The sequence below is a fragment of the Sturnus vulgaris genome, chromosome 7 (assembly GCF_052056855.1).
Source record: "Sturnus vulgaris isolate bStuVul1 chromosome 7, bStuVul1.hap1, whole genome shotgun sequence".
NCBI classification, from domain to species: domain Eukaryota; kingdom Metazoa; phylum Chordata; class Aves; order Passeriformes; family Sturnidae; genus Sturnus; species Sturnus vulgaris.
Window position 1 is genome coordinate 16,048,211 of NC_142249.1, and position 24,051 is coordinate 16,072,261.

At 39.8% G+C, this 24,051-nt stretch overlaps 1 protein-coding gene across 6 annotated transcripts in view; it reads right to left on the minus strand.

The window, feature by feature from the left end:
* Positions 1-24,051, minus strand: part of PARD3B (par-3 family cell polarity regulator beta) — a 398,273-nt gene that overhangs the window by 21,725 nt on the left and 352,497 nt on the right. For all 6 annotated transcript variants that reach the window (XM_088167895.1, XM_014880259.2, XM_088167897.1 and 3 more), the window contains one exon: positions 8,434-8,513. In XM_088167895.1, coding sequence (XP_088024021.1) covers positions 8,434-8,513 — 80 coding nt within the window. The remainder of the gene's footprint in view (positions 1-8,433; positions 8,514-24,051) is intronic.

Here is a 24,051-nt window from a genome sequence, read left to right on the forward strand (position 1 = left end):
TGTTTTGTTCTTTTACTCACTGGAGGCATAGTTAATACAGCTTTCTTTTCTGAGGCAATGTCTCCAAGACTTCATTAAATTTTATAATATTAATTCAAGCCCTTTTGTTCAAATGCAATATTTTCCTCCATCTCCCATATTTTTAAGCTGAATTTGGTGCCCTCAGTTTGAGTGGGAGGTCCTTATGCCTGATGAGACACTAAAATTCATACCAGATCCATGTTTTCTGTAAATGTGACACTTGAAAGTATTTTTATTTACTCGGGATAGTATCTCCTTGCAAAAAGGCTGGCTGTTTAGTTTCAAAATATTAATTGACTTTTAAACTATTCCATATTGCATTAACTGGCTTTTTGCTATGAGGAGTTGACTGACTTATTAGGAAAATTGACAAACCCCATCCCTGTCTGCCTCCTTCTACACTTCCAAAGTATTCTTCTGAGACATCTGGCTTTTAGTGGGTTTTTTTTGTTTGCTTTTTTTTTTTTTTTCTTTTAAGCCATGTCCCAGTTGTTACAGACATTTTCTTTGGTCAATTTTCTTTAGTTATTCCCATGGAAATTATAGAGGTGGCCTGCCAGCTGCAATCCATGATTTGATGTCACGAACCTTGACCTTTCTGACTTTCTAAAGTATACTTTTTCATTATTTAGACTTAATTTGGCTTGGATGGAGGCATCATGTTCATTTCAAGTGATATTTCTATTTTATTAGAAAGCTGGAGGTATGTTTTACAACTAAATCTCCTTCTTTTTGTATTCACCACAGAGATTTCTGAAACTGTGATCCTGTTTACAAATTTCTTTCCTCCTTTCAGTCAAGTCTTTAAAGACACAGGACTATTTTTTGAAAAGTCTGTAGTACACTGACCCTTTTCCTACCTGCTCTTCTTTTAATGCCTGAGATTCTTCCTGTAGAAGGTATACACAAAACTCTGCACATTTTTGGACAAATGTATTTTGACATCATATATGAAATAAAGCCTTCAGACTTCACACATGGCACTGAGGTGATATTAGGTACCATGGCACACCTGAGCAGAGGGATTGAAACTGAGGTGGAACAGAAAAAGCTGCAACAGAGCACTCCCAGCTTTCTGCTGCATGTATGTGTCACAAATCTGCTGCCCTGCTGTCGATTTGGGCTCTGGCCTTGAAGTACAATGATTTCCCTGACATTTCCTAGAGCCTGGGTAGCTTCTACACAACCAGTTTTAGTATCTTCCAGAGTTAAGAAAAGTTAGTTAGCTAAATCTTAAAACTGTTTGAAATTGGATTTAAGCTAATCTTTTAATGAGCACATCAGCTTGGTTCCCAAGCTTGAGCTCTAGCATGTAATAATGATCTTTTTTTTCTTTGCCTGTATTTCATTTTGGCTGGTTTATTGCAACATATCTTGGAGGTCCTTGACCAGTATTTCCATTAAAACTGATTCTAAATTCACCTGCCAGCACTTAAAATCCAACTAAAACCATACATGTATTTCATTTATAATGAGATCACCACACTGGAAGATACAGACAGACAAGATTTTGCCGCATTTTCAATAAAAGTGCAGCTGTCAAGATAAAAATCATATTAAAAAATGAATTACTGATATCACTTTAGATGATTAAAACAGAAGAGAAAGTTAATAATCAAGTATGCTGAAGAATATACTGTTTGAATAGTATTTATATTTCATATGACTAGGGTGATGAAGTTAGTTGGGCCATTCATTTTTGCACCCTACTTAGTTCTAATCCTGTTTAAGGCATCAAATTATCAAGCCTTCTTAGTTTTGAAGTTACACCAGGGGAATATTAAAAAAAAAAAAAAAAAATCATGTCAAAAATTTAAAAAGACCACTTACAATTGGTTCTCAAACATTCCTCTTAACCATCTCCTCTTATTTTAATCAGTGTAAGAAATGAGGGAGATACAGACTTTATTCAGCCACCTAGAACTACAAAGTATTTTCGTATCAATCTGCTCCTCACTGGTTTCCACCCCTTTGGAGGAAAATTCCTGGGCATTACTGAAAATATTGTGTATTATGCACCAGAAGTTAACAGGCTCACCTTGTAGCTGTGTAACATATGTCCAATAACATGGTTTCACTGACACACTAAGATGTGGGTGATTCTGGACATTGTTGATAAATTATTTCACTGCCATTAAAGTCTGGACACCCCTGGCCTCCTCCACAAGAGAGTATCTGCAGATGCTCTTTTTAAGCAGGTGAACAATGCTCCAGTTTAAACAGGACTGCAAGACAGTAATGCTATTTATTCCCTGCAGTCTGCATCAGCATTGTCACTCTCTGCCTGCCATAAAGCACCATGTTGGGCCAATAAAACAGTGAGGAAATCAATTTCAGCAGAGCCTTGTAATGAAGTCAACTGATGGGAGAACAGTGAAAAACAGAGGCAAGCTGTTACCAAGGGTGTCCAAGCACCAAGAAGGTGTCTGGAAGACAACTTGGCAGAACAGCAGCTGTGTGATGGGACAGAGCAACACTGTCACTGAGAACCACTGTGCCACCGCATGGCACTTGTCAACAGCACCACCTCGCAGGACATGCCTCAGCTGATGGCCAGAACCATGGCTGCACTGCTGTGTCAGTGCTGTGCAACAAACTGCTGTATGCCAAGGAGGAATGTGGATGAAGTATACAAAATAAGAAAGAGGATTTTTTTCCAACAAGTGATGGAATAGGTTAAATCAAAGTGATCATGAGCAAAAAAGAAAAAAAATTAATTGTGATTTAAACCAGCATGGAGGGAATTTTTATTTAAATAATTTATTTTAAACCTTGCTTTTTCATCTTTGGTCCTTGGCTAGTCAATTCTCAGAGGCTGGGAATGCTCTGACAAGTTGATTTACAGCTAATTATAGTCTGCACTAAAACTGTGATTTCTTTTTTGTTAACCAAGAGAATACACTATATACATATTTAAGTAATGTCAGTATATTAATTTCAGATTCTGCTAGACAATGGCGGATGATGAGTCTTATTTAATAGACAATTAACTTTTTCTCGTGATTTGTGTCAAGTCACTTTCTGATGATGTTTTCAGGATTCAATTAAATTACAGAAATCTTGCATTTTGAAATAAACTCAGTAACATACAGGCAAGAACATCAAGTGCAAGAAGCAGCTAATGAAACATGCTAAGTAATCAATTTCTTCTGTTGGAGGAACCTTATCTGTTAATGACACAGATATTACCAAAACTTTGCTTTTGATTTGAAGGACTCAAAATGTTTTTGACTCAGCTCTAGAGGCTACCTCCTAAACTGACTGCATGGATACTCTGGCCTCTTGAGTCAATGCTGTTTTCATGCTCTACAGTGTAAGACCTAAGTGCTCAATCTATTTAATTTATTGAAAGGGAGGTGGAAACATAACGTAAATGATCTCTGCACAGAAATACTCAAGGGAAGGAATGTTGCAGGCTTGGCTCTTAAAATCTAGCAGAAAAAATATTTACTGCAGTATCTAGAAACTGAAACTGGGTAATGTCAGACTTTGAGGGGAAAAAAAGGGCATAATCTCTTTAAGCAGTAAAATAACCAACCTCCAAAGAATGTAATGAATTCTCCACAATGTGACATTCTAATTCTAGGTTAGATGCCTCTGTAAATACATTTACAAAAGTAATGGGATGGACCAAAATTGAAATTTAGTTTGATGTAGAAATGTACAAAGTCTTGGAGAGCTCAGGCAAGGTGATCAAAAGTCCTTCTGGCATCAAACCTAGAAGGTATGAAAGGTGATGTCCTTCTGGCACCAAATCTAGAATTCAAGTGTGCTGCTTTCAGCTACTGCTTTAAGAAGTGCAAGTTGCATGGTCAATCTGAAGAGAAGCTTCCAGCAGGGGAAGACCACCCATTGCCACTGTACAGCAAGGCTGGTTCCTTAATCCATTTCCAAGCTTCTTGTTTGTTCTGTTAATGTTCTGTTAACTCTTCCCAGTTCCAGGATGCATGTTACATTTCAGATAGATACTCTCATGAGCAAATTACTAGTTTGCTCAGCACTCTTGTCCCAGCCACAGCAATACAGCTGAACCCTTCTATACTGCTTGAATTCATTTTTCCATGCTAGCAGTTATTTTCTAATGCTCTCACAGACTTTCTGGCCCTTCCCCTTTTCTTGACATAAATGTGTTCTTCAATAATACGAGAATACCAGAGAAAGCCTGAAGTAGTACTTTTTCATTGGAATCAGCATTTCTTATTGGAAAGATGGCTGAGCTTTCTAATCCACACTCATCATGTCAACCAGTGTGCCGTCTCAGTGTCTGTCAGTTTGCTTTTGGTCACAGCCAGCTTTTCCACCACCACAGAAAATAACTGTCCTTGAACATGAAGCTTCTCCAAACAAGGCTGCCATTAGCAAGACTGTGATTTACATTAAGACAGACTTCCATAAAAGCAAGCTCAAAAATAGAACTATGAACAAACAGAGCAGTTTCAGCTTGATATCTGTTCCATAGCTCCATCAGGAAAATATTCTGAATTACACCAAGAAAGTAGGCATTAAAAATAGTGTAAAAGATACAAACGTCTTTCTGGCTCTCACAACCTTGCCCTGCTCTTCTTCCCAAAAGAGGTTAAGAGGTGTAAGAATCAGGCCATTCTCCTCCTAAGCAGGAGGATTTAACATTGCTTAATACTACTACTCAGCACTACTTAGCAATAGCCTCAGGGCAACACATAAGTACTGAGTGCAAAGAACTGTATCTCTCTTGCAAAGCCTCCTATTCTGTCTCTCCCACTTTGCTGCTTTTCTGCAGACAGAACAGCACAATGCAGTGAGAGATGAAGACTTGCCACTCTCCTGCCACAGCCACTTATCATTTAATTCAGATGTTTGCCTCTGTAGACATTTCCAAAGCAATCCTACAGGCTGGCATTATTTTACCTAGAAACTTAACTATGTAGCTCAGCTCACCACTCCTTAGACCAGTCAGACAGAAAGCCTTTCTCCAAAGGCTGCTGCCTCCGGTTTCCCCTTTTAATTAAACATGTAACCTTACACAGGAACAGATCCTCCACGCAAAGCAAAAAAACGACATCACCGACTTCAGTGAGACCAGGACAGTAATTTGCTGCTGCACCTACTGAAAAACAAGCACACTTGACAGCTGAATTCCTCAAATAGAGTTAATACAGACTTGTACCACCTGAATTTGACCCATAATACCTAGACGTAAATTAACAGCTTCAGAGAAAAACAGGGAAAAAAAAAAAGCTACAACGATGCTTCAAAGCTTAGAATTTTACAAGCCGGCAGCAGGTATGTTCAGATTTGACTGCATGCAGGATGCATGCCTTTGCAAAGGAACGGGACAATGTCTTAGGGGCATCAAACACTGATAAAGATATTTCCCAGGTGAACGTTCCTCTTTCTTGTCCCGTGGGGAGGAAGACCAAAGCTCTCTTACTTCATTTGTCCACGCCCATACACACTGGCATGAATCCTGGTGGTTTTCAGGTGAGCAGAAGTTTCACTGTGTAGGTGCCAGCTACTCTTGCCATAGTACGGATCCCCTCCTCCCTCCTCATCCTGTGAAACTGGCTGCAGTCCAAGCGCTTTCCTCTCCTTCCTTGTGTGCCACACCACAGCGGCAGGCAAAGGTCACATCCTCCTGCACTCAGCACAATATTGCAACAGGAATTTGTTTCCCAGCATCTACAACCCTCATCTGAAGCCTCTGTTATCTCTTATTAAACTGGGCTTAAATGGCTAAGCATGCAGACAGCTCCATACGGCATCCATACCAATGCAGCTCAGTGGCCTCGCCACAGTGAGGACAGCACAAAAGAAGGGGAATAAACCCAAGGGCAGGAAACTGTGAACTAATATTAAAATGCTGGAGAGAAGAAAGCTACTCTTTTGAGGAAATACTACCTCTTCATTTCTTTCTTCTTTCTCTTAATTTCTTCTACTTTTTTTTTTTTTAATTTATTTTAAATAATGCTGCTCATTACAGTAGTTTTCATGGATCCTCCACCGAGAATTGGTTGGCAAATGGGTGGTTTTTACCTGGATTCCTCTATACTCCTGGGCAGTCAGCCATGAGAACAAAAGAAATCACTCATTTCCATTAGTGGCTGGCAATGAGACTGCATCCACTTCATCTGGATTTAGACTTCACTGTACAATCTAGTCATTTGTGACTGCCAGGGCTTAATTACTGCAGTAACATGAAACTGCAAAACTTATAAAACTGAAGTATAAAAAGCAGCAGCTGATTGCTGAATTGTAGGCACACCCAAAGGTGTGTGATATCCCAAAGCTCTGCTCTGGCCAGGGTGGAAATCCTCAGGAGACACAGCTTGGTTCGTGTGCAGCAGTGTAAGCGTTGTGTGCCTTGGGACACACAAACAGCCCTGCTGAAGTGCAGGTCTTCTCATCCTCCAGCATAATCTCCTTAGGCACAGGGAGCAAGAGCAAGGACACTTTCACAGCAATCTTCTAAAGCTTAGGGAATATTTGGATGACTTTCTAAATGGATAGTTCTCACAAGTTAAATATTCAAACCAGTTCTAAGAGTTGGAGAGTTGTGTCTCCAGCAAGTTAAATGGAGGTTTGGGAAATAACACAGTAAAATTCATGAGCTTATTCAGATAAATCTACTTTAAAAAAAACCCAAAGAGCCAAAACCCAAAAACCAAACAACCAAACTCCACAAAAACACAGTTGTAGAGAGGAGGAGTATATACACCTAGGGAACATGCTGAGAATGCAGCAGTTTGGAAAGGAACGGGACAGAAGGGATACAGAGAATGCTTCCTACATAAAGCAAGGACATGTCTACATCTGCATTGTAGTGCTCACTTCTGGTCATTCTCCCTTGAAAGCAATACTGGGAAAATAAAATAGTTCTGGCTTATGGAAGTTACTTCACTGGGAAATTTTCAGCTTACAACACCTGAAAAAATATGGTTAATTTTCTTAAAGGGGAAATGAATAAAATAAGACAGGCTACACAAATATAAAAATTGCTGTAGAGAGTTAACTGGGTACCAATTATGAATTTACTCTTGCAATCCACAAGCAAGTACTCAACAAAATGGAATTTCAGAATAAATAAAAAAGGAGTGTGCAAAATTAAAGTACACCTAATTAACTTGCAAAAATCACTGCTAAAAACATGAGGGGAAATGTGAGTGTTGGAGGATTATAAAAAAAGATATCTATTTACCCAGAATTCACCCACAGTCAGCAGGAAATACATGCAAGACACCCTGTTGGAAAGGCCTCTGTCAGAAAAGCCTGTTACTGCACAGGTTGAATGTCCAAGAAAAAATGGCTGACAAATATAATTTGAAGGCAGGAAGTAAAGTGATGACACATCCTTTGGTTTAGAAACCACATATATTAAAAATGCCTACAGACATCCAAGAGTGTCTTGTGAGACAGCCTTTATATCTGGTTATCAAAAGTAAAACATTCTTTGTATTTTCATCTGGGATTGGACACAGCATTACATATTTATCCATCAATCTTTCAGTCTACACCTTTAAATGTAAATAGCTGAGTGGAAAACGAAGCAGCAAAAAGAAATAATTCAGTGATTTCCTAAATGCCAGCACTACTTTACAACAAAAAATATCTTCGTGCTTATGGATACCTATTTTTGCTTTGCTTTTAAAATCAGCCCGGCTGTAGGTCCAAGAAGTGGATTGGACCATGCCTCTGAGGACTTGCCCAGCCCTCTAATTCTAAAGGAGGAATATTTTTCTGTTTTTGTTTTCATCTCCCTTCTTCCTGCTATCTCTTCTAGCGTCCTCTCACTCCCCTTTCTGGCTTGATTTACGTTACACTCTGCTATTAGAACTCTCACAGAAATGGGGCTGAAATCCCTGAAATGCTTCCTTTTTCTTATGCCCCACTGGTTTCAGACTAGAATTACTCTTCATTCAGTTGATAAGGATTAAAAATTAAAAAAAGCCCTCAGAGAATTCACTCACATTTCCAGAGCGTTCAGTTAAAGCACAGAGATGCTCTCATGGAATAGGACTGCAGTCAGACAGCCCTTGCAGCAACAGTGGGACTTCAGTAGCTGTGGCTGCTGTAGTGGAAGCTTTCCACAGCAACATTCTGTCAATGCCAGCTAGGATTATATAGCCACAAACTCACTCATTTATGCCCTGCTACGACCTGTTACAACTCTTGCAGAGCCAGCTCCCTCAGTGTCATGTTCTCTACCTGTGGATCATGACTCTTGCAGACATGTTCAATGAGAGACCTGTTTTTTAAAAATTCAAAAAGTCCAAATTAATAGTACAGGTATAAAATGGCAGTAAATCAGCAGCAAAAGGTGACAAGACAAAAGTGCAGAAAAATCTCTCATTTAGAGCTGGACATCAGCTGTGGGCTGCTTTCCCTCCCCGTTGGAAGGAGGGTGAGCCAGTGTGTGCACAAGGCTTGGTGCTGTACCTGGGTAAAGATGCATACTGCCTTTCCACCCCCTCGAAGTGAAGACTGTAGGAGCTCCCATCTGGACCTTTTCCAGGCACCTGTGGAGAAGAGAGTAATTAGAGATGAAGATCAATTATGCAGCCCAGCTACTAACAATGCATCTCAAAACGATAAGCAGAGAACACATGATGCTGCAACACGCCAAAATCAACAAAAGAAAGGCAGGGGCTTAAAGAAGCTTCAAATCCCATACATAATCTTATCACTGCTAACAAGAAAGACTTCTGTATCAAAGAAGTGTTTAGAACAGGTATAATCTTCAGAGCCTTTCCCTCATGTGCCTACTAGCTGGGATACTGTCTCTTCTTCCCTGGCTGGCCTTCCTCTTGGAATTCAGTAACATGAAGACATCACCTAACTAAGCACACCCCTTCTGATTACAGTTACAGGCATAACTACCTGAATCAAAGCTAACATCTTAGTACCAAGTCTGCTTTTTTTTTTCCCTCCACCAGCTTGTTTTGCTTAAGTATAAAATATGATACAACCAGGTTTTCTTTTATTCTTAACACGAATCCAGAAACTCTCCCTAACGTCACTGCAAAGCTAAGTATCCAGCTGGGAGTTAAGTGCATTTATGATGCTCTGGTGCCATTTCAAAAGTGCAGCATTAGTGCACTCAGTCAAAATGCCAGTGCTACTTGGTTTGTGTTCAAGATGGCAACCGGCATTGGCTGGGGAGCACAGTTCTATCAGGAAGGCTCCAACCGGGTACCAAACGGTGAACTTCAATGCTTTTAGCACACAGGAGCTCTCCCAATTTCACTCACTCAATGCCTGCTGATGGCCCAAAGTGTTAAGAGCCTTGTTAAAATGGAGCTATTAGTCTTTTCTTCCATAAATGGAGGAGGCTCTGACTGCCTTCAGTGTTTCCTACATTAGTATGTATTCCTATTCCGGTGCTGCTAGAATCAGCAGTTTTATAAAGCAATATACTAAGAGGCCATTTAAAATCCCCTTCCCCTTTTATAGATTAATAGCAGAAAGGAAGATTTAATGCCTTTTCAAACATTTTTAACAATTCATTAAAAAGAAAGTAATAAATCACACCAAGCTTTCGGAAAATGCCCGATTAGAAAAAAAAGAGAAAACAAAAATTAACATGTTTTTTGCATTCTACAGGTTAAAGTACATTTCTGTCAATCCTGTAATTTATGCACAATACACCATTTTCACTGAACAGATGTATAAGCCCCTGCAATGAGAAAAGTTGTACATTCAGGTGTATTAAGTGTTCTCTACCTTTCCAAAGCATTTCTGTGTACATTACATTAAACCAAGTCCAATGCAAAGACAGGCAGTATCATTTGGAGCTACTAGGCAGTCCCGGGAATTATTCCAGACAAATTTTGTTATGCACCTTGGCACTCATCAAACACCCAAGATACTTGTAAATGAAAAAAATTGTTTAGTACAGACCTCTTGCAAGCTCCCTTTATCTCCTTCAAAACAGAAAGGGGTCCTCACAGAACTTTTGGTCACAAGAAAAAAAACCTCTGATTTTAAATGATTCCGCCTTAGCAACTCCTGACTTGGGATGAGCAAAAAATAACAATAATTGCCCTACATATCAAAAAGAGGACAGTAGGCTAAAGGGATCATTCATTCATTTTTTCCACTAGCAAAAGTAACATGCAGAGAGACTTTATAGAGTCACTTAGGTGAAGAGTCACAGCCACTCTGGCTGTTTTTACACTACTAATTTCATCAGGTTCATAATTTCCCTTAAGTTCCCAGGTGCACTGGTGAGGGAAGACCCTCCTGATTTCTCCTGTTTTATGAAGAATGAGGGGAAAAGAAACAAATGTATAGTCTGGTCTCTCACCATAAAAGACATGTAGTACATGGTCTACATGTCTGTGTAGCTGTAGACAGGTTATTAATTATGTGCATGAGCCCGGTTATGGTGCATTCACAGCCCCGTGTGAGTTTCCTGCACTCTCACACCTAAAGGGAGTAACAGCAGCCAGGCAACGTGAAAAAACACAAACACTCAGAATTGTGCCAGCCATCAAGCAGCAATCCCAAAACTTATACCCATCACCAAAAGTAAAAAATATTTACATCACAAGGCCTTTTTTCAGCCTGAAAACACCCCTTTTTTTGATGGTTTCCTACAGACCAAATAGAAGGCAATAGCCCCTGCCAGGTCTGTTTGTATATATGATTTGAGAGACAGTTACCATAGAAACACCCTGGTGGCAGATACACAATTTTGCTAATTTGGATCCATCGAGCGGCTGAGTCTCCACACCCTATATAAAACCCCCAATGCACTGGAAAAGCATGCTCTGGCTCTGCTCAGCTAATTAAAGGCTCAGCCATTTCTTCTGATTTCCCTTCTCCATCTGTCCATGCGACAGTAAAAGCGTATCATCACTCAGCCTGGAGTGCCAAAATGGTGCCTGGAATAAAATACTACCCTGATGAAAAGAGAAATTATGAAAATAGCAACACCTCCTTAGTATAAGTTATTTATGTTTCAGAAAAAGTCAAAGCAAAGGGTTCCTTTGCTGCCTTCTACAACAAACTAAGCTAAAAATCTGTGTGAAATGTACTTATTTATAAGATCAAAATATTACAGCTTCTCCTCCTTTCCTAAAACAGGACATATGCAGCTAGCCCTCAGACCAGGTGTGAAAGTTTCAACACCGTTAATACTCACAGCATATTTAGGTGAAGAAACAGTAATCTTAATAAAATAGGATTAAAAGTCCTAGGATTGGAAGTCCTATCAAAGCCAAATGGGTGGTGACCACGAGGTGACCAGCAAGGGAGCTGACAGAAGGTGCAGTGCTCAGCTGAGCCCCTACAGATGCAGCTGGAAGAGCTCAGGAGACCAACACCCCAATCAATAGAGAACACGACAGCAGGTGAAATACACATTTCGCAAATGTGTGGTAACGCACAACATAAAAAATGATCCAAAATATGCTCCTGTATTTTTAGGGTTTAAATTAACAACATCAACTTAAATAAGTGCCATCATTATGAACAGTTCATCTCTTAAGAGCGGCCTCAACTAACAAGCAAAACATGAATATGCAAAAATAACGGGCAGAGATAAACACAGAAACAGCTATCATCCTATCAGTGCAATTAAAAGAGCAGCACGCTTAAACTGAGGAAAGAAAATACTATCTTCATCAAAAAACAACAACAAACAATTCATGAAGTGTAACTGTTGCAAAGTACTGGTAGGGCCGAGGCCTTTATGGAATGCAAGACTAATAAACTGGATACAAATATGAATCAAACCAACAGACATCCGGTTAGCAGAAGACAGTAAAGTCTTTGGCACTGCAGAGGCAAGGCCTTGGAGAGCTGAATGGGACAGCAGAATCTCTGTCCCAGCAGGTTGTTCTCCTAACTGCCCCTTTGGGAATCCCATCACAGCAGTGGCCACACTCGGAGACAAGATACCAGAAAAACTCCATATATTGCCTCCATATAACTCAATACCTTCATGGTCAGGATTTTCTGTGTGCCACAGAGGTGTTTTTTATACATGGCTAGTCAGTGTTTCTGTTGTTTAAGTATCTCTTTTTAGAAACAATAATTTTCACTAGCTAACAAGATTTCTCTGATAGAAAGGTATCACTTCAGGAAAATATCCTATGGCACTTCTGTGTCCTTAATTAAACCCCTGCCAGCTCCCAGCAGAAGAACCAGGCTGGTGGGAGACTGAAGGGCAGCACAGATCAAGCCAGAAACAAATATCTTAGTGTTCAAACATCTGCAAATAAATTGTAAGCTATAAACAGAGTATACCTGTGTGCAGGTGTCTTGAGTAAGTCTGGAATTTGTCCACAAGAGAATTCTGGGGTTGCAGAATAACAATTCTTGAAGGGAAGAGAAAGGATTTATTTAATCCTGAAGCTCCTGACTATCTTGAAAACTGTACAGAAAAGTGCATGAGATTGTGGTTTTTCCCCGGGAGATCCTGCATTTCATTCTTCCTCATCTGTCTTACACTGCCTTCCTCTCGGAGCATTTGTTAAAGACTACAATTCTAGCTGCTAGCAGGAAAGCCTCCCTTGCTCCTTCCTTATGGATCAAGGTGTTAGGGGTTGGACAGATGCTGTGGTACAAAAAATAACAACTATAGTGATCTTTCAGTGATCTTTTTTGAAGTTTAAGCTTCATGAAACCAGAATCGACATTTTCTTGTGCACCCACACACAGCTCAAGGTGAGAGCTACCACACTGCAAATAGAAATCAGCAACACCTCCTTGCCCCGACCAGCAGAATTTAGCAGGCCAGTGTGTTTCTGCCTGGGGCTCTACTCCTTCACACAGATTCCCACCTGACTCCCTGCTCAAAGTCCATCCTGAGTGAAGTCAGCACAGTTTAAACCCAAGACCATGGATACTGCTTACAAGGAAAATAAATGATGCACAGATATTTTCAGGTTGACTGTCTGATAAAGTTGCAGGTATTGTTCCCTATCCTGCAGGTATTTAGACATGCATATAGAAAGCTTCATCATCATTGCAGAGGTTGGTTGGTTAAAAAAATTATTTTTAAACTTCTTAACCAGCTACTCTTCTGCTCAAACGTTTCCCACTGTTAAAAAAGAATAATACGCAGTGGGTGTTGCATTCAGGATTATTAATTCTTCGCTTATATGCTAAGCATTGCTCTCCATTTACTTTTGCTTTTTAGCCCTTTTTTTCTGACTCCTGAACAATAAGCCTCCTCCAAACATTTCAATTACCATTAAGATCAGAAAGAAAATTTGGACAGTGTGCTTCCCACTAAGTAACTTCCTCAAGGCTGATGGGATTTTAACTATATGTTTTTGAATCCAGGGCAAAACACTGCTGACTCCACTTTGAGCCACACCTGACTAATTTAAAATTATGGGAGATCAGGAAAAGCTTATCAAGATAGGAGGCCTGGGACTCCTACCTTTTTCTCTCTGTATGCTCAGAAAAGTCACTTGAGCTTGTGCACTATGGTTTTCTACCCATAAAAATGGTATTTTATATGACTGACATGCACTATAAGACAGGAGCCACCCCAGGAAGGCTGCAGAGTGAAGCTTCTGCTCTGCCATCAATCCAAGTGCTTTGAAAATGCCACCCACTTCTGCTTTTCGCCTGAAAGTCTGTGTATAAACATGACACATAGAACTGCTGCATTGCTTAGTACATTTTTCAATAGTCTTGTGATCATCTGCTAAAGGACTTGATTCAGATGCTGGTTTGACCTCTGTTCTCAAAGCTCTTCTTTTGTCTGTGAGTGTTTCTAATCACATGGGTTGAGATTCAGCATGCCAAAAAGAGCTGTGGTATAACGGAATTTGCCCTTTAACCTTCAGGTCTCCCCTCTGCTGAGACACAGTTGGTTTTTGTTTTCAATTAAGTGAAAACTGAAGAAAAATGGAGAGGTAAAAGTGTATTTGTTCCCCACCCCGGTCTCAATGTTTCATACACAGGTGAAGCATCAAAATTAACCACTTATTTTTTGCATTTCAACTCTGCCTGGTTCTGGGAACTGCAAGTGAAATTTAAGAGTGCAATTTGACTCACTAACACTTGCTTTAGCTGCTGAAACAGAGGTGGCTGATGTAAGGCAGTGAACTGGATGGTCCATGTGAAATGGAGGAAGTTGATCGATGGGGTCTTCTTAACTCCTTACTGCTGTGATATCCTCATTACCCCACCCTCAAAGACCTCCAGCATTCCCACAGAAAGCAAGGTTTCTTCCATCCAGTTTTTTTATGTTTTGCATCAAAAGGTAAAGATTAAAAATTCTACCAGTGTCTACAATTCAAAAGAATTTTCCTGATGTTTTCCATACATACACAAAGAGGGATATATTTTGCTTTCCTGGTTTTGCAATGAAAGTTGAAACAGTGATTTTGCGTTATTATAACACTCATCATTTCTCCCTCTAATTTGGATGGTTTTTAATAAAGCTCCATTGATTCCTCTGAAAGAAATCCCTCCTGGCAAAAGCAGAACACACACGCTGATTGCTAAATATGCAGCAATTATCATATTCAGCGGCGCACTTTAATATCTTATTTATAGATGTATCTATCTATAATTTGCTTTAATTAAGTTGCATTGATTTTAATGGCAGAAGTAGTCCTCGAAGAGGAGTCTAATGTTCTATGAGCCCATTGGTACTGCTTTACCATTGTTTGGATATAAGACAGCACCTTTAATATTTCTTTTTGATATTCTTGGTTGTGCTTTTCTTCACTAAGTGGCTGCAGTGGCAAACCAAGATGATTTCCACAGGAACTCTTAAAACCACCTTCACCACTGAAGAGAGAGCACTTTCAACTTCCCTGCTACAAACTTGTTTGTTATAGACAAACTTATTCCCAAGAATAAGGAAGGAAGGAAGCAGTATCTTCCCAGCAGATCCTGAGACACCTTGTTTTTCTGTTCCTGCTCCATTTTACAGATTTCTCAGGACTACAACTGTCAGAGGTTCTCAAATCATGGTCCAGTGTCTTCAAGCTTGTTTTGGGTAGTTTGGCAAATGAACTTTTTTGTTTGTGTCAACAGAAATTCAGGTTAAATAATTTGGAAAGGTGAATCAACGGATGGCTATAGATGCCTGTTCATGGCCCCATCACCAAGTCATGACCTTGCAGTCTCCTAAAGTTCTGCTTTCTGGACTCAGTCCCAGGGAATGTTGTGCTTTCTTTTTGTTAATCACACATGCACCTTTAAGCATTTTATACTAATCTAGTTTTGAGATTATTCCAAAGAACACTTGATGCTATTAGAACCATGACTAAGTTTGTAAAAAAATGTCTTAAAGAACAAAAGTAAGGTATTGCTCACTAGGAGAGTCACACAACCTTGGTTTCTGCTGGGTGCCACCACTTACACCCTGGCCCTGATTCAGGAAAGCATGCTAAATACTGAGGGGGGTTTTGTTTTAATTTCAATAGCATCTGATTCCTCTTGGAGGCATTCCCAAAGCTAACATACACCTGCATCTCTCTGCCTTTATCTCTTTTTTGAGCAAAAATACACAGGAAAAACATTTATATCTCTGTATCCTGAACATGTCTTCACACATTTGAATACAGCATTCCAGTGATGAGGATTTTGGCATCTTCATCTCTTAAGTAAATCTGTAAGATATTACTGGTTCATATCAACTGAGACTCTATGTCAGAGACTACCAAGGTAGTTTTATAACATTACTTATGCAGATCGTAATGTATGATTCCCTGTTAGCATTTTTTTTTCAAGTGAAAAATAAGTGCTGGCTTTTTAAATCACTGCCTTTTGGAATATATCAGCACTAATTTTATAAGAATTGTTCATGTTAAAATGCAAGGGCATGATCTCAAAGAAAAAGCACCAAAGTAGCTATGCAAGTACATTTTCAGTTTCTGGTCATCATTTTTCATTCACTGATTATTGCTTAAGTGTTGATTAATAGTTATGTTCATGCTGCTAGAATGCATTTCCCTTGGATGAAAAAAACCACCCTTGTCCAAAAGAAAAAAGAGACAGCAATCAAACCATCCTTCCTCTTCCCTGTAAGAAACACAGACACACACACTCCAGAGTCACTGATGATCTTGGTTTTGCTGTTGAATAGGTTTGAAGATTTTCACTTAGAAAATCAGCTGTATGCAATCAGAACACTACTTGGTTGGTCCGATTGCAAGGCAATTAAATGCTCCCCTTCTGACTGTCTCTCTCTACAGATATATACATATACATACACGTGCTCACACACAAATGTACATACTCAGAGTCACTTGTCCCTTCTCCCTATGCAATGAACACCAGGAACACTGAAAACAGCAGTGTTCCATGGTGGAATTAAGCAGGGCTGATTATATCAGGATTTACTTTTCCTCCTTGGTAATGCCCTACCTCTTGTTCAAGGAGGTGAAACTAATGGTTTAGATTTAGAGGGAGCAGAAAATTCTCTATAAAGGCAATAGACTGAGGGAAATACAAACACAGATGGGAACTTTAAAAGGGAAACAGGCTGTTCCCATAACAGTTTAAAAACATGGCAATTGCCTTAGTTTTGAAGAAAACAAGCTCTCAGCATTTGCTGTATCTTGCAACATTAAAGAGAGAGAAAACAGCAAAGATGGAGGTGAAGCCAGAACTGCAAAGTGTTTTTGCACAGTCCCACAAAGAAAATACTCTGCTTTCTGAACCCTTGCTCCGTGATGCCCCGATCCCTGGTGCTGGAGAACTATGGTTTCCTTTGACCAAGCAAAATGAGATCATTTCCTGGCCTGTGTCCGTCTCTGTGGGTGGCTTCCTTTTCCATTAGTTGTATAATATGTTTTGGTTAATTCTATCTCTTAATTGTCTTTAATGAGCACCAGATTTGCAACACCCTCACTTGCAAACCTATTCTTAAATGAGAGGCAAACAGAAGTTTCCTTTGAGTTGAGAGAAAATCTTGAAAGCAGCAAAACTAAAAGCCCAAAAACCCACAGCACCCATCAGCATTGATTCTTTCCTACAAGGAAAGAGTCCTACTACAAGGAGGCATTTCAATTGCTCTTCTCCTGAACCAGGCCAAAGTAATTAATCTCGTCTTAGCCACCAAAGAGAATAACTGAACCTGTCACAGAGATACACTTGTGATGCAATATACAGCATACTAATCCATACGTGTGGATACATTTCTAAAGCAGGACTCCTTCAGTTGTTCTACAATACTATACATAATTCCTCTCCCTCCATGAAACCAGTCCTCTGCCTTAGCCTGTTTGAAACTAAGCTGCTTCTCGTTCCTCCCAGTCTTGCATTCTTTGCTTCTCTTCTCACTGTAATTAGTTTACAAGACTACTTATCCAGATGATTACTGCTTTTAAATGACAGTCGTCTTTTCTTTTACTCCAGTTCATTGTTGTGTATCATTTTGTCTTGCTATCTGAATACCCAGTTCTCTAAAGCATTTTCTCATTATGTTATCTCCTCATATAAGGCATTTTGAAATACTTCATGAGAGACATTGTATGAAGTGAATTGAATTGAATTTTCTCTCAAAGTCAGGCTTTCAGCATCTTTCTCTAGCTAAGTCAGCAGAGTTCTTGGCACCAATGCCAGGGTGTAATGGCCATGCTTTGCAGCTCAGCTATGAGCTTGTGTTCTTTTTAGGGAAAATGAAATGACAGTGTCAGTACCTGGAAAGCAAACAGAGGACAGATCAATATTTCCATTTATGATGAGGATGGCAAAATGAAAGTGTTTGGTGTATTTTCGAGCGTTTTAACTCACACATTGAGATAATGCTATTTTGCAGTGTCTACCTACGTCTGGTGCTGGTGCTGAATGTGCACGTAGGGGGTATATACATGTGTATGTCAGGGAAGAAAAGAGGGAGGGAAGGGGGAAATAGCAGGGCATGGAACTAAATTGCAGAGCAAGTAGTGGAAATAGACAGTGAAAAGCTTCCTGCAGGCAGGCAGCTTCACAGGGGAGAGCAAGCCTTTCATTGTCTATAAAATCATGCCTTGCTGGAGGTCCTCAAGAGTAGAAGGGGTAGCACCTAGAGGCACTAAATCTCTCACTGTTGTATTATTGCATTCTATGCACTTAGCTACTGTACAAACCAGCATACTGCTTCAAGCAAAGAAAAGGAGGAAGAAGGGGGAAAATGACCAAAGGGAAGAAGAGGAAGATGGCAGTAAAATTGGAAAACAACCCCCTGCCACAGCTCTCCCCAAGAACACTTCACATCAAAGAAAAGCTGCAGAGTAAATCGTCACGGAGTTAAAAGTTAACTTCAACTCCTTTCACTGTGATTTGACACCACTATGGAACAGTACTCCTAGAATTTGAATGGTTAGTCTGTAGCACAGGGTATTAAATCCACCTTAATCCTGTTAAACACAGATGCCAATAAAGAGAGGCGCTCTCTCAATGGCATTGTGACAAAAGCTCTCCACACTGCAAATTCAATATGGTTAACAAAAAAAACCAACAAACCCAAAAAACCCCCCCAAACCTGGATTAATACTGAGCAAACAACATCAGCATAAGCAGGCTTATAGACAGGAATTGCTTTCCATATGCTATGGCATCAGGTTCCTCCGGATCTTCAGATACCAGTCTGTAAATGTTACAGACATTGTTTCTCCTGCTTGCAACTGCTGTTGGGTGGTGACCTTCTTTGCTTGCTGATACCAATTTAGCAGTTGGTACAGTTTTTCTGTGATTTGGTACTGTCTGTTGTTTGCTGGTACCAGATGGATACCAGATGGGTAACTGTGGGCAATGGTTCCTCTGTGTTCCAGTCCCAAAAATCACTGCCTATAGGGTCAGTCTTGTCAGTTGACTCCTAAGTGGCACTTCAAAGCAGCATTCTGAAAAACCTCAACATCTGTTCCTTACTCCTAATGACCTTAAAAAAATGTTGCAGACATACTTTCCTTTAGCCAGGAGTTACTGTGCATCTGCAGGACAAATCCAACCTTACAGATGCTCACAGCCATCAAAGTCACTCTTGCTAATGGCAGCTCCAGGAGCCACCACCTCAACTCCAAAAGTCAGCACTGAATGTGAAGTATAATCAATATATTCTTTTCCGTGGTAGCTCCAAAATGTAGGAGTCAGAGATATTTCAAGGCTTTTTTCAAAAAAGTACTTTCAGCAGTGAAGTGAAAGAAGAAGGAAAAGAAAAAGTGGCTTTGAAAGGCAGCAGGGATACCTGAAGGCTAAGTTTAAAGCAGGGAGGGAAAGCAAGATAAGATAAAGCAATGGAAGAGATCTGCTAAGTATTAATTTCTGATTGGTCTGTCAAAACGTTGACCTAATTGCCAAATGACAGACAGGAGCTAAAAGGTCAGTGTATGGAGTTGAATATTGTCTAGTGCAGTTACCTCCTGTGTTATTCCATATAACTGCTTTTGTTTCTAAGAACAGAAAAAAAAGTTCATTTAGGACAGTAAGCAAGTATTTTGGTAAATTCTCTATATGTGCTAGAGCAGAATGCTGTCTACAGAAAAATATAGCTGACATCAAAGCATGTTCCCCACCCCCTGTCTTGCTTCATGGAGAAGTTATGATAAACAGGTTATGTGTTCCCTAAGGTTACCATGGAAACTCATTCTTTTCAGGCCATCATTTGCAAAGGTAAAATTTGCATTAAAATGTGATGGAATTTGATTTTGTGCATATGTGTGTGAAACTCAAGTGGGGTCATGCTACCACGCAGTATAGCTGTTATTTCAAACCCAGGAGCATACGCTTAAGAGAGAGATCTATTAATCCATGTAAACACCTCAGTGACCAAATTACAGTTTAATTGCTAACTTGACAGGTATCTTCCGAGCAAATTAAGAGAAATCCATTAAAAATTAGCTTCAAACGCAAACGTAAATGTTCATACTGATCCACTGGTGGGTATCACTAAATAGCATTTTGCTAAATTCTCCTATAATCATTCCACAGGAAAGATTGAATTTAGATTGTCAGAATAACTTTGTTTTGATGATGGCAGACCAGGGATGGAAGGCACAGGCAAGTATTTCAAATTATAAATTTTTATCTTATCTTGAAGAAGTTATCATCAAATTATGACCTATAGAATATAATTTAATATAACCATGCTTACTGCATTACAAGTAAGCATGGTTATATTAAATTACGTTCTATAGCTGAATCCAACTGACTCCCTTCATTTTGAGTCACACAGTAACTTCAAAGTCAAATTTTCACTCTAGGTATCTGTTACTATGACTTTTCTTGCAATAGCTGATGGTGGAAAGCACAACCTGATCCAGGCTTCCCTAGGGTTCCTTCAGAGATACTGCCATTGTTTACTGTCATGTGCAGCACTGGCATTCCTAACACAGAAGGGCATTATTTGTAATAGTAATTTTGACAATCATTATTCCAGTCTAGCAAGAAAATGGATGAATAGACTAAATCTAGAAAGATCTTTTAATTGGTGACCAGAATGCACTGTAGAGGAGATACCAGTATTTGTCCTGCTGCTCAGTTGTACACATTCACAACTTACATGCTAAATTTGATATACTACTTTATGAAATCTATGCTACTCTGGGTTATTCACGTATCATCTGTCCTGAACAGCAGGACACCCTTTGAGGCAGCAGGGTCAGAACTCATATTTCTGCTTCCAAGGCAGACATTCCAATATCACCTGGATTACAGAAGACTCAATATCTCCTATCATACAGGACTTACCACACACTATTCAGCTGGAATGACTCTACTTAATATTGGGCAACATGACATTTAACACAGCAGTCAGGCCATTTGATGAGGAAAAAGCAGCAAAAACACAGGCAGGAGTAGGTGTTGCACTTGCTTTCTTAGTGTTTAGTGTCAAAAACACTTGTTTAACATAAAACCCCCTTGATTAGTGTCTCAAAAACACACCAAAAAATAAAATCAAAATCAACCCTTCAGATTAGGCTGCATGGTGCCATTCTGCATTGGGAAATTTCTGTTTACAAGCTCAATTTACTAAACCGAGCAAGAACACTGAAGTTTTATAAAACCAAATGTGAACAAAGATTAAATTGATTACTAACTTCTGCAGAACTTCTCAAAACTCAACACATTTGATAGCAGGAATGTGTTCTAGTCAGATTCCGTATGGAGCAAGAAGGAAGATCCTAGTGCTCCCTTTTCCAGTGTTTTTTAAGAGCCAGACTCAGAGCTGAACATTGAAGAGAGCTGGCCTTGAGCAGAGCAGTCAAAGTTATGGACAGCACCAGCCTTACGGGGTAAATGAAGTTTTCTTTTTCCATATTTTGCACTTTATTTTAATGCAGTCTTGATATTAGATTAGCATCTGCACTACAGACCTTAGACTGGGAACTAATAAAGTTATCCACCCAATCTCTCCATGTCTGAGTCACTGACTTTCTTTTTCATTTTAAATAATTATAGCAATGTCGCCTTTTTGTTGAGAAAAATAGGGCCTTTATATATTCACAGATAATTGCTTTTACCCAGGACCCAGCGATACATTCTAATTACTTTTCACACCTTGGCTGTGAAAAAATCTTGAACTTTTTAGTGTTTTTCTAACTGCAAGACAACAATGTAGCCAGAGCACTGAGACCCTGAGTGCTGAAGCTACACCTAGGATGGAATTTAACAAGCAGTTCTGCTAATGCATTTTGTAGTGAGGAACTTCAGCAAAACTCAAAAAGACCCAAGGCCTCCACCTCAGATCTTGTGCTGCAGTAATGAGAAGTGCTGCACAGTTATACAACAGAAGAACTCAATCCAGAAATCAAAAGTAATGAAAAGTCCATTATTTCAGTTGGCTTCTGTCACATACTTAACTATAACAAATACAAGATCTGGGCTCTCTAACAGCCTCAATGACATAGTTGTATTACTTGACCCAGCTTCTTTCAAGCTCAACCCTTGACCCCCAAGTTCTGCACACACTGGGCAATCATTGCTGTTTGCCTCACTGAGGTCATTCTGCTTTCCCTGATGTTAAATGGACAAAATTTTGCAGTCCTTTGTCCAAACCACTCTCTGTTTTAGTAGGATATTATCCCTAGCAGGCAGAGCTGGACAGTGACCAGCATCTTCAGGAAAGGGGTTGCTGCCTGGGACAACAGTAGCCAGGCTACTCTTTGGATCATGGGTATGTTTTAGGGAGGAGATTTCTTTTTAATCAGCAACACTGAACATGAACATGACCCAGGGAAATTAAGTTGTAAGAATTGAAGGAGAAGTCAACCATGTCAGCATCTATTTGACAAATGCACCGGATACCTGGTAGCAAAAGCCAAACTTGTGCCTGAAGGGGGTCAGTTTTGAGGCCTGATTTCTGGCCTTATCCAATAAAAACCTAAGCGCATGCTTAGCTTCAGACATGAATTTCAGTGACATAACAGACTTGTCTTGTGATTAAAAAATGAGTGTTGTAACTGGGGGCCCCTCCAGAAGTCGAAGCAGGCCCCTTACTAATGGCCTGAGGAAGAGGAGGTCAATTTTAAAAGGAAGCCCTCTTTCCTCCCTCCCCTGTAGTCAGACCCAAGAGCAGCTGTATTTGATTCTGTTGGTGTGTGGGGCACTGAGCTGCCAGGGGTCGAGACCAAGCTGTCACAGAGAAGCATCACTGAGGCTGAGGAAGGCAGGGAAAGCTCAGGGTGCAGAGCACTGGCTTTGGCAGCCCCACGTGTGAAGGCTCAGTGTTAAAATCTCAGTCCTCTCCCAGCCTCCCCATGTGACACTGGCCCGAGATCTGGCAGAGTGTGCACACATGCTCAGGGAAAGTGGCCACACAGCCCCCTGTCCACAGAGTGACCAACAAGGAGACAGAAACTTGTTGAAGCCTGTACTGGCAGGAGCTTGCCAAACCCAAAGCAAACTGCAAAGACACAGCTACTACTGAGAACTGCAGTCTAGCCAGATAACAGCTAGCTCCAAAAAGGTTCTTTGTGCCCATTTTCTCTGCCCCACAGAATAAAAAAGTCAACAGATAAAAGCTATGTGCTCAAACACAGTAACTGCTCAGCATACTAAACAGCACGGATTACCTGCTCAGAAACTCCTCTCATCAATATAGTTATCAGTTAGAGATTTGTTTCTTGCCTCCCTTAACATATTGGCAAATCAGGCAAAATTTATACAATGAAAAACCTTTAGGGCCCTTCATATCATATCAAGTTGATCCATGGCAGCTGTCATGATCTCTGCAATGCCCCTCTCAAATCCTCCATTTGGGCAATATCAGAAGAACCCATCCTAACTGCAAGGGACATGATTGCTGGCACATTTGGAAGCTCAGTACTGTGAGCCTGCAAGGACAGCCACAGCCTGGCAACACCACATGTTTTTGTCTGATTTCTTTCAGCAACTCGTATGAAATAAGAGAAATGCTTAGTGTTTTTCTTCCTCAGAATCACCCCTCTGCACTGAAAAACAACAAAAGCCAGCTGTATGCAGAGGCACCTTGTGGAATAGATGGCATGATGAATTTCTGGAATTCACATAATGCAGGGTATAAACAGTACCGATGAGCTTTGATAAGACGACATATGGCACCAGAACTGTTTCCCCTGGTAAATGAGAGCATGTACAAAGTGCATGCATGAAGACATGAGCATTTCAGACTCCCCTCTGGTTCAGATAATCTGTGCCAAAGCTAACCTTTGTATAAGTAGGAATGATTCCAAACAAGTTATAGAAGTCACTCTTTATTACTAGTATTAATGGAATTGAATTTGGCTCTCTTTGCATGTGCCATTTGGAATAGTTTATTTTTCACATGAGGTTTGGCGAGGATTTCTCCCAAATAATTTTCCCCCAAAACTACCCCTAAAAGCTGTAAATTTCAAAATCACTCTGCTTACTTAGAACAGCTCTGTACGATACATCCCTATCTGAAACCTTCATTAAACAGAGATAATTTGGGACCATAAAAATTCTTGATCAGTAAGTTAATCGTACATTCTAATAAAATATTTTGTGTACTCTCTTAATTAGTATTCTAACAGCAAATACTTCCAATCTGTATTTTTAAAATATATAATTTATATTATAATTATAATATATTTTTAATTTTTTAAATAAATTATTGCATTTTCTTTTTTCTTTTCTTTTTATTTAATGTTTTCTACTAAT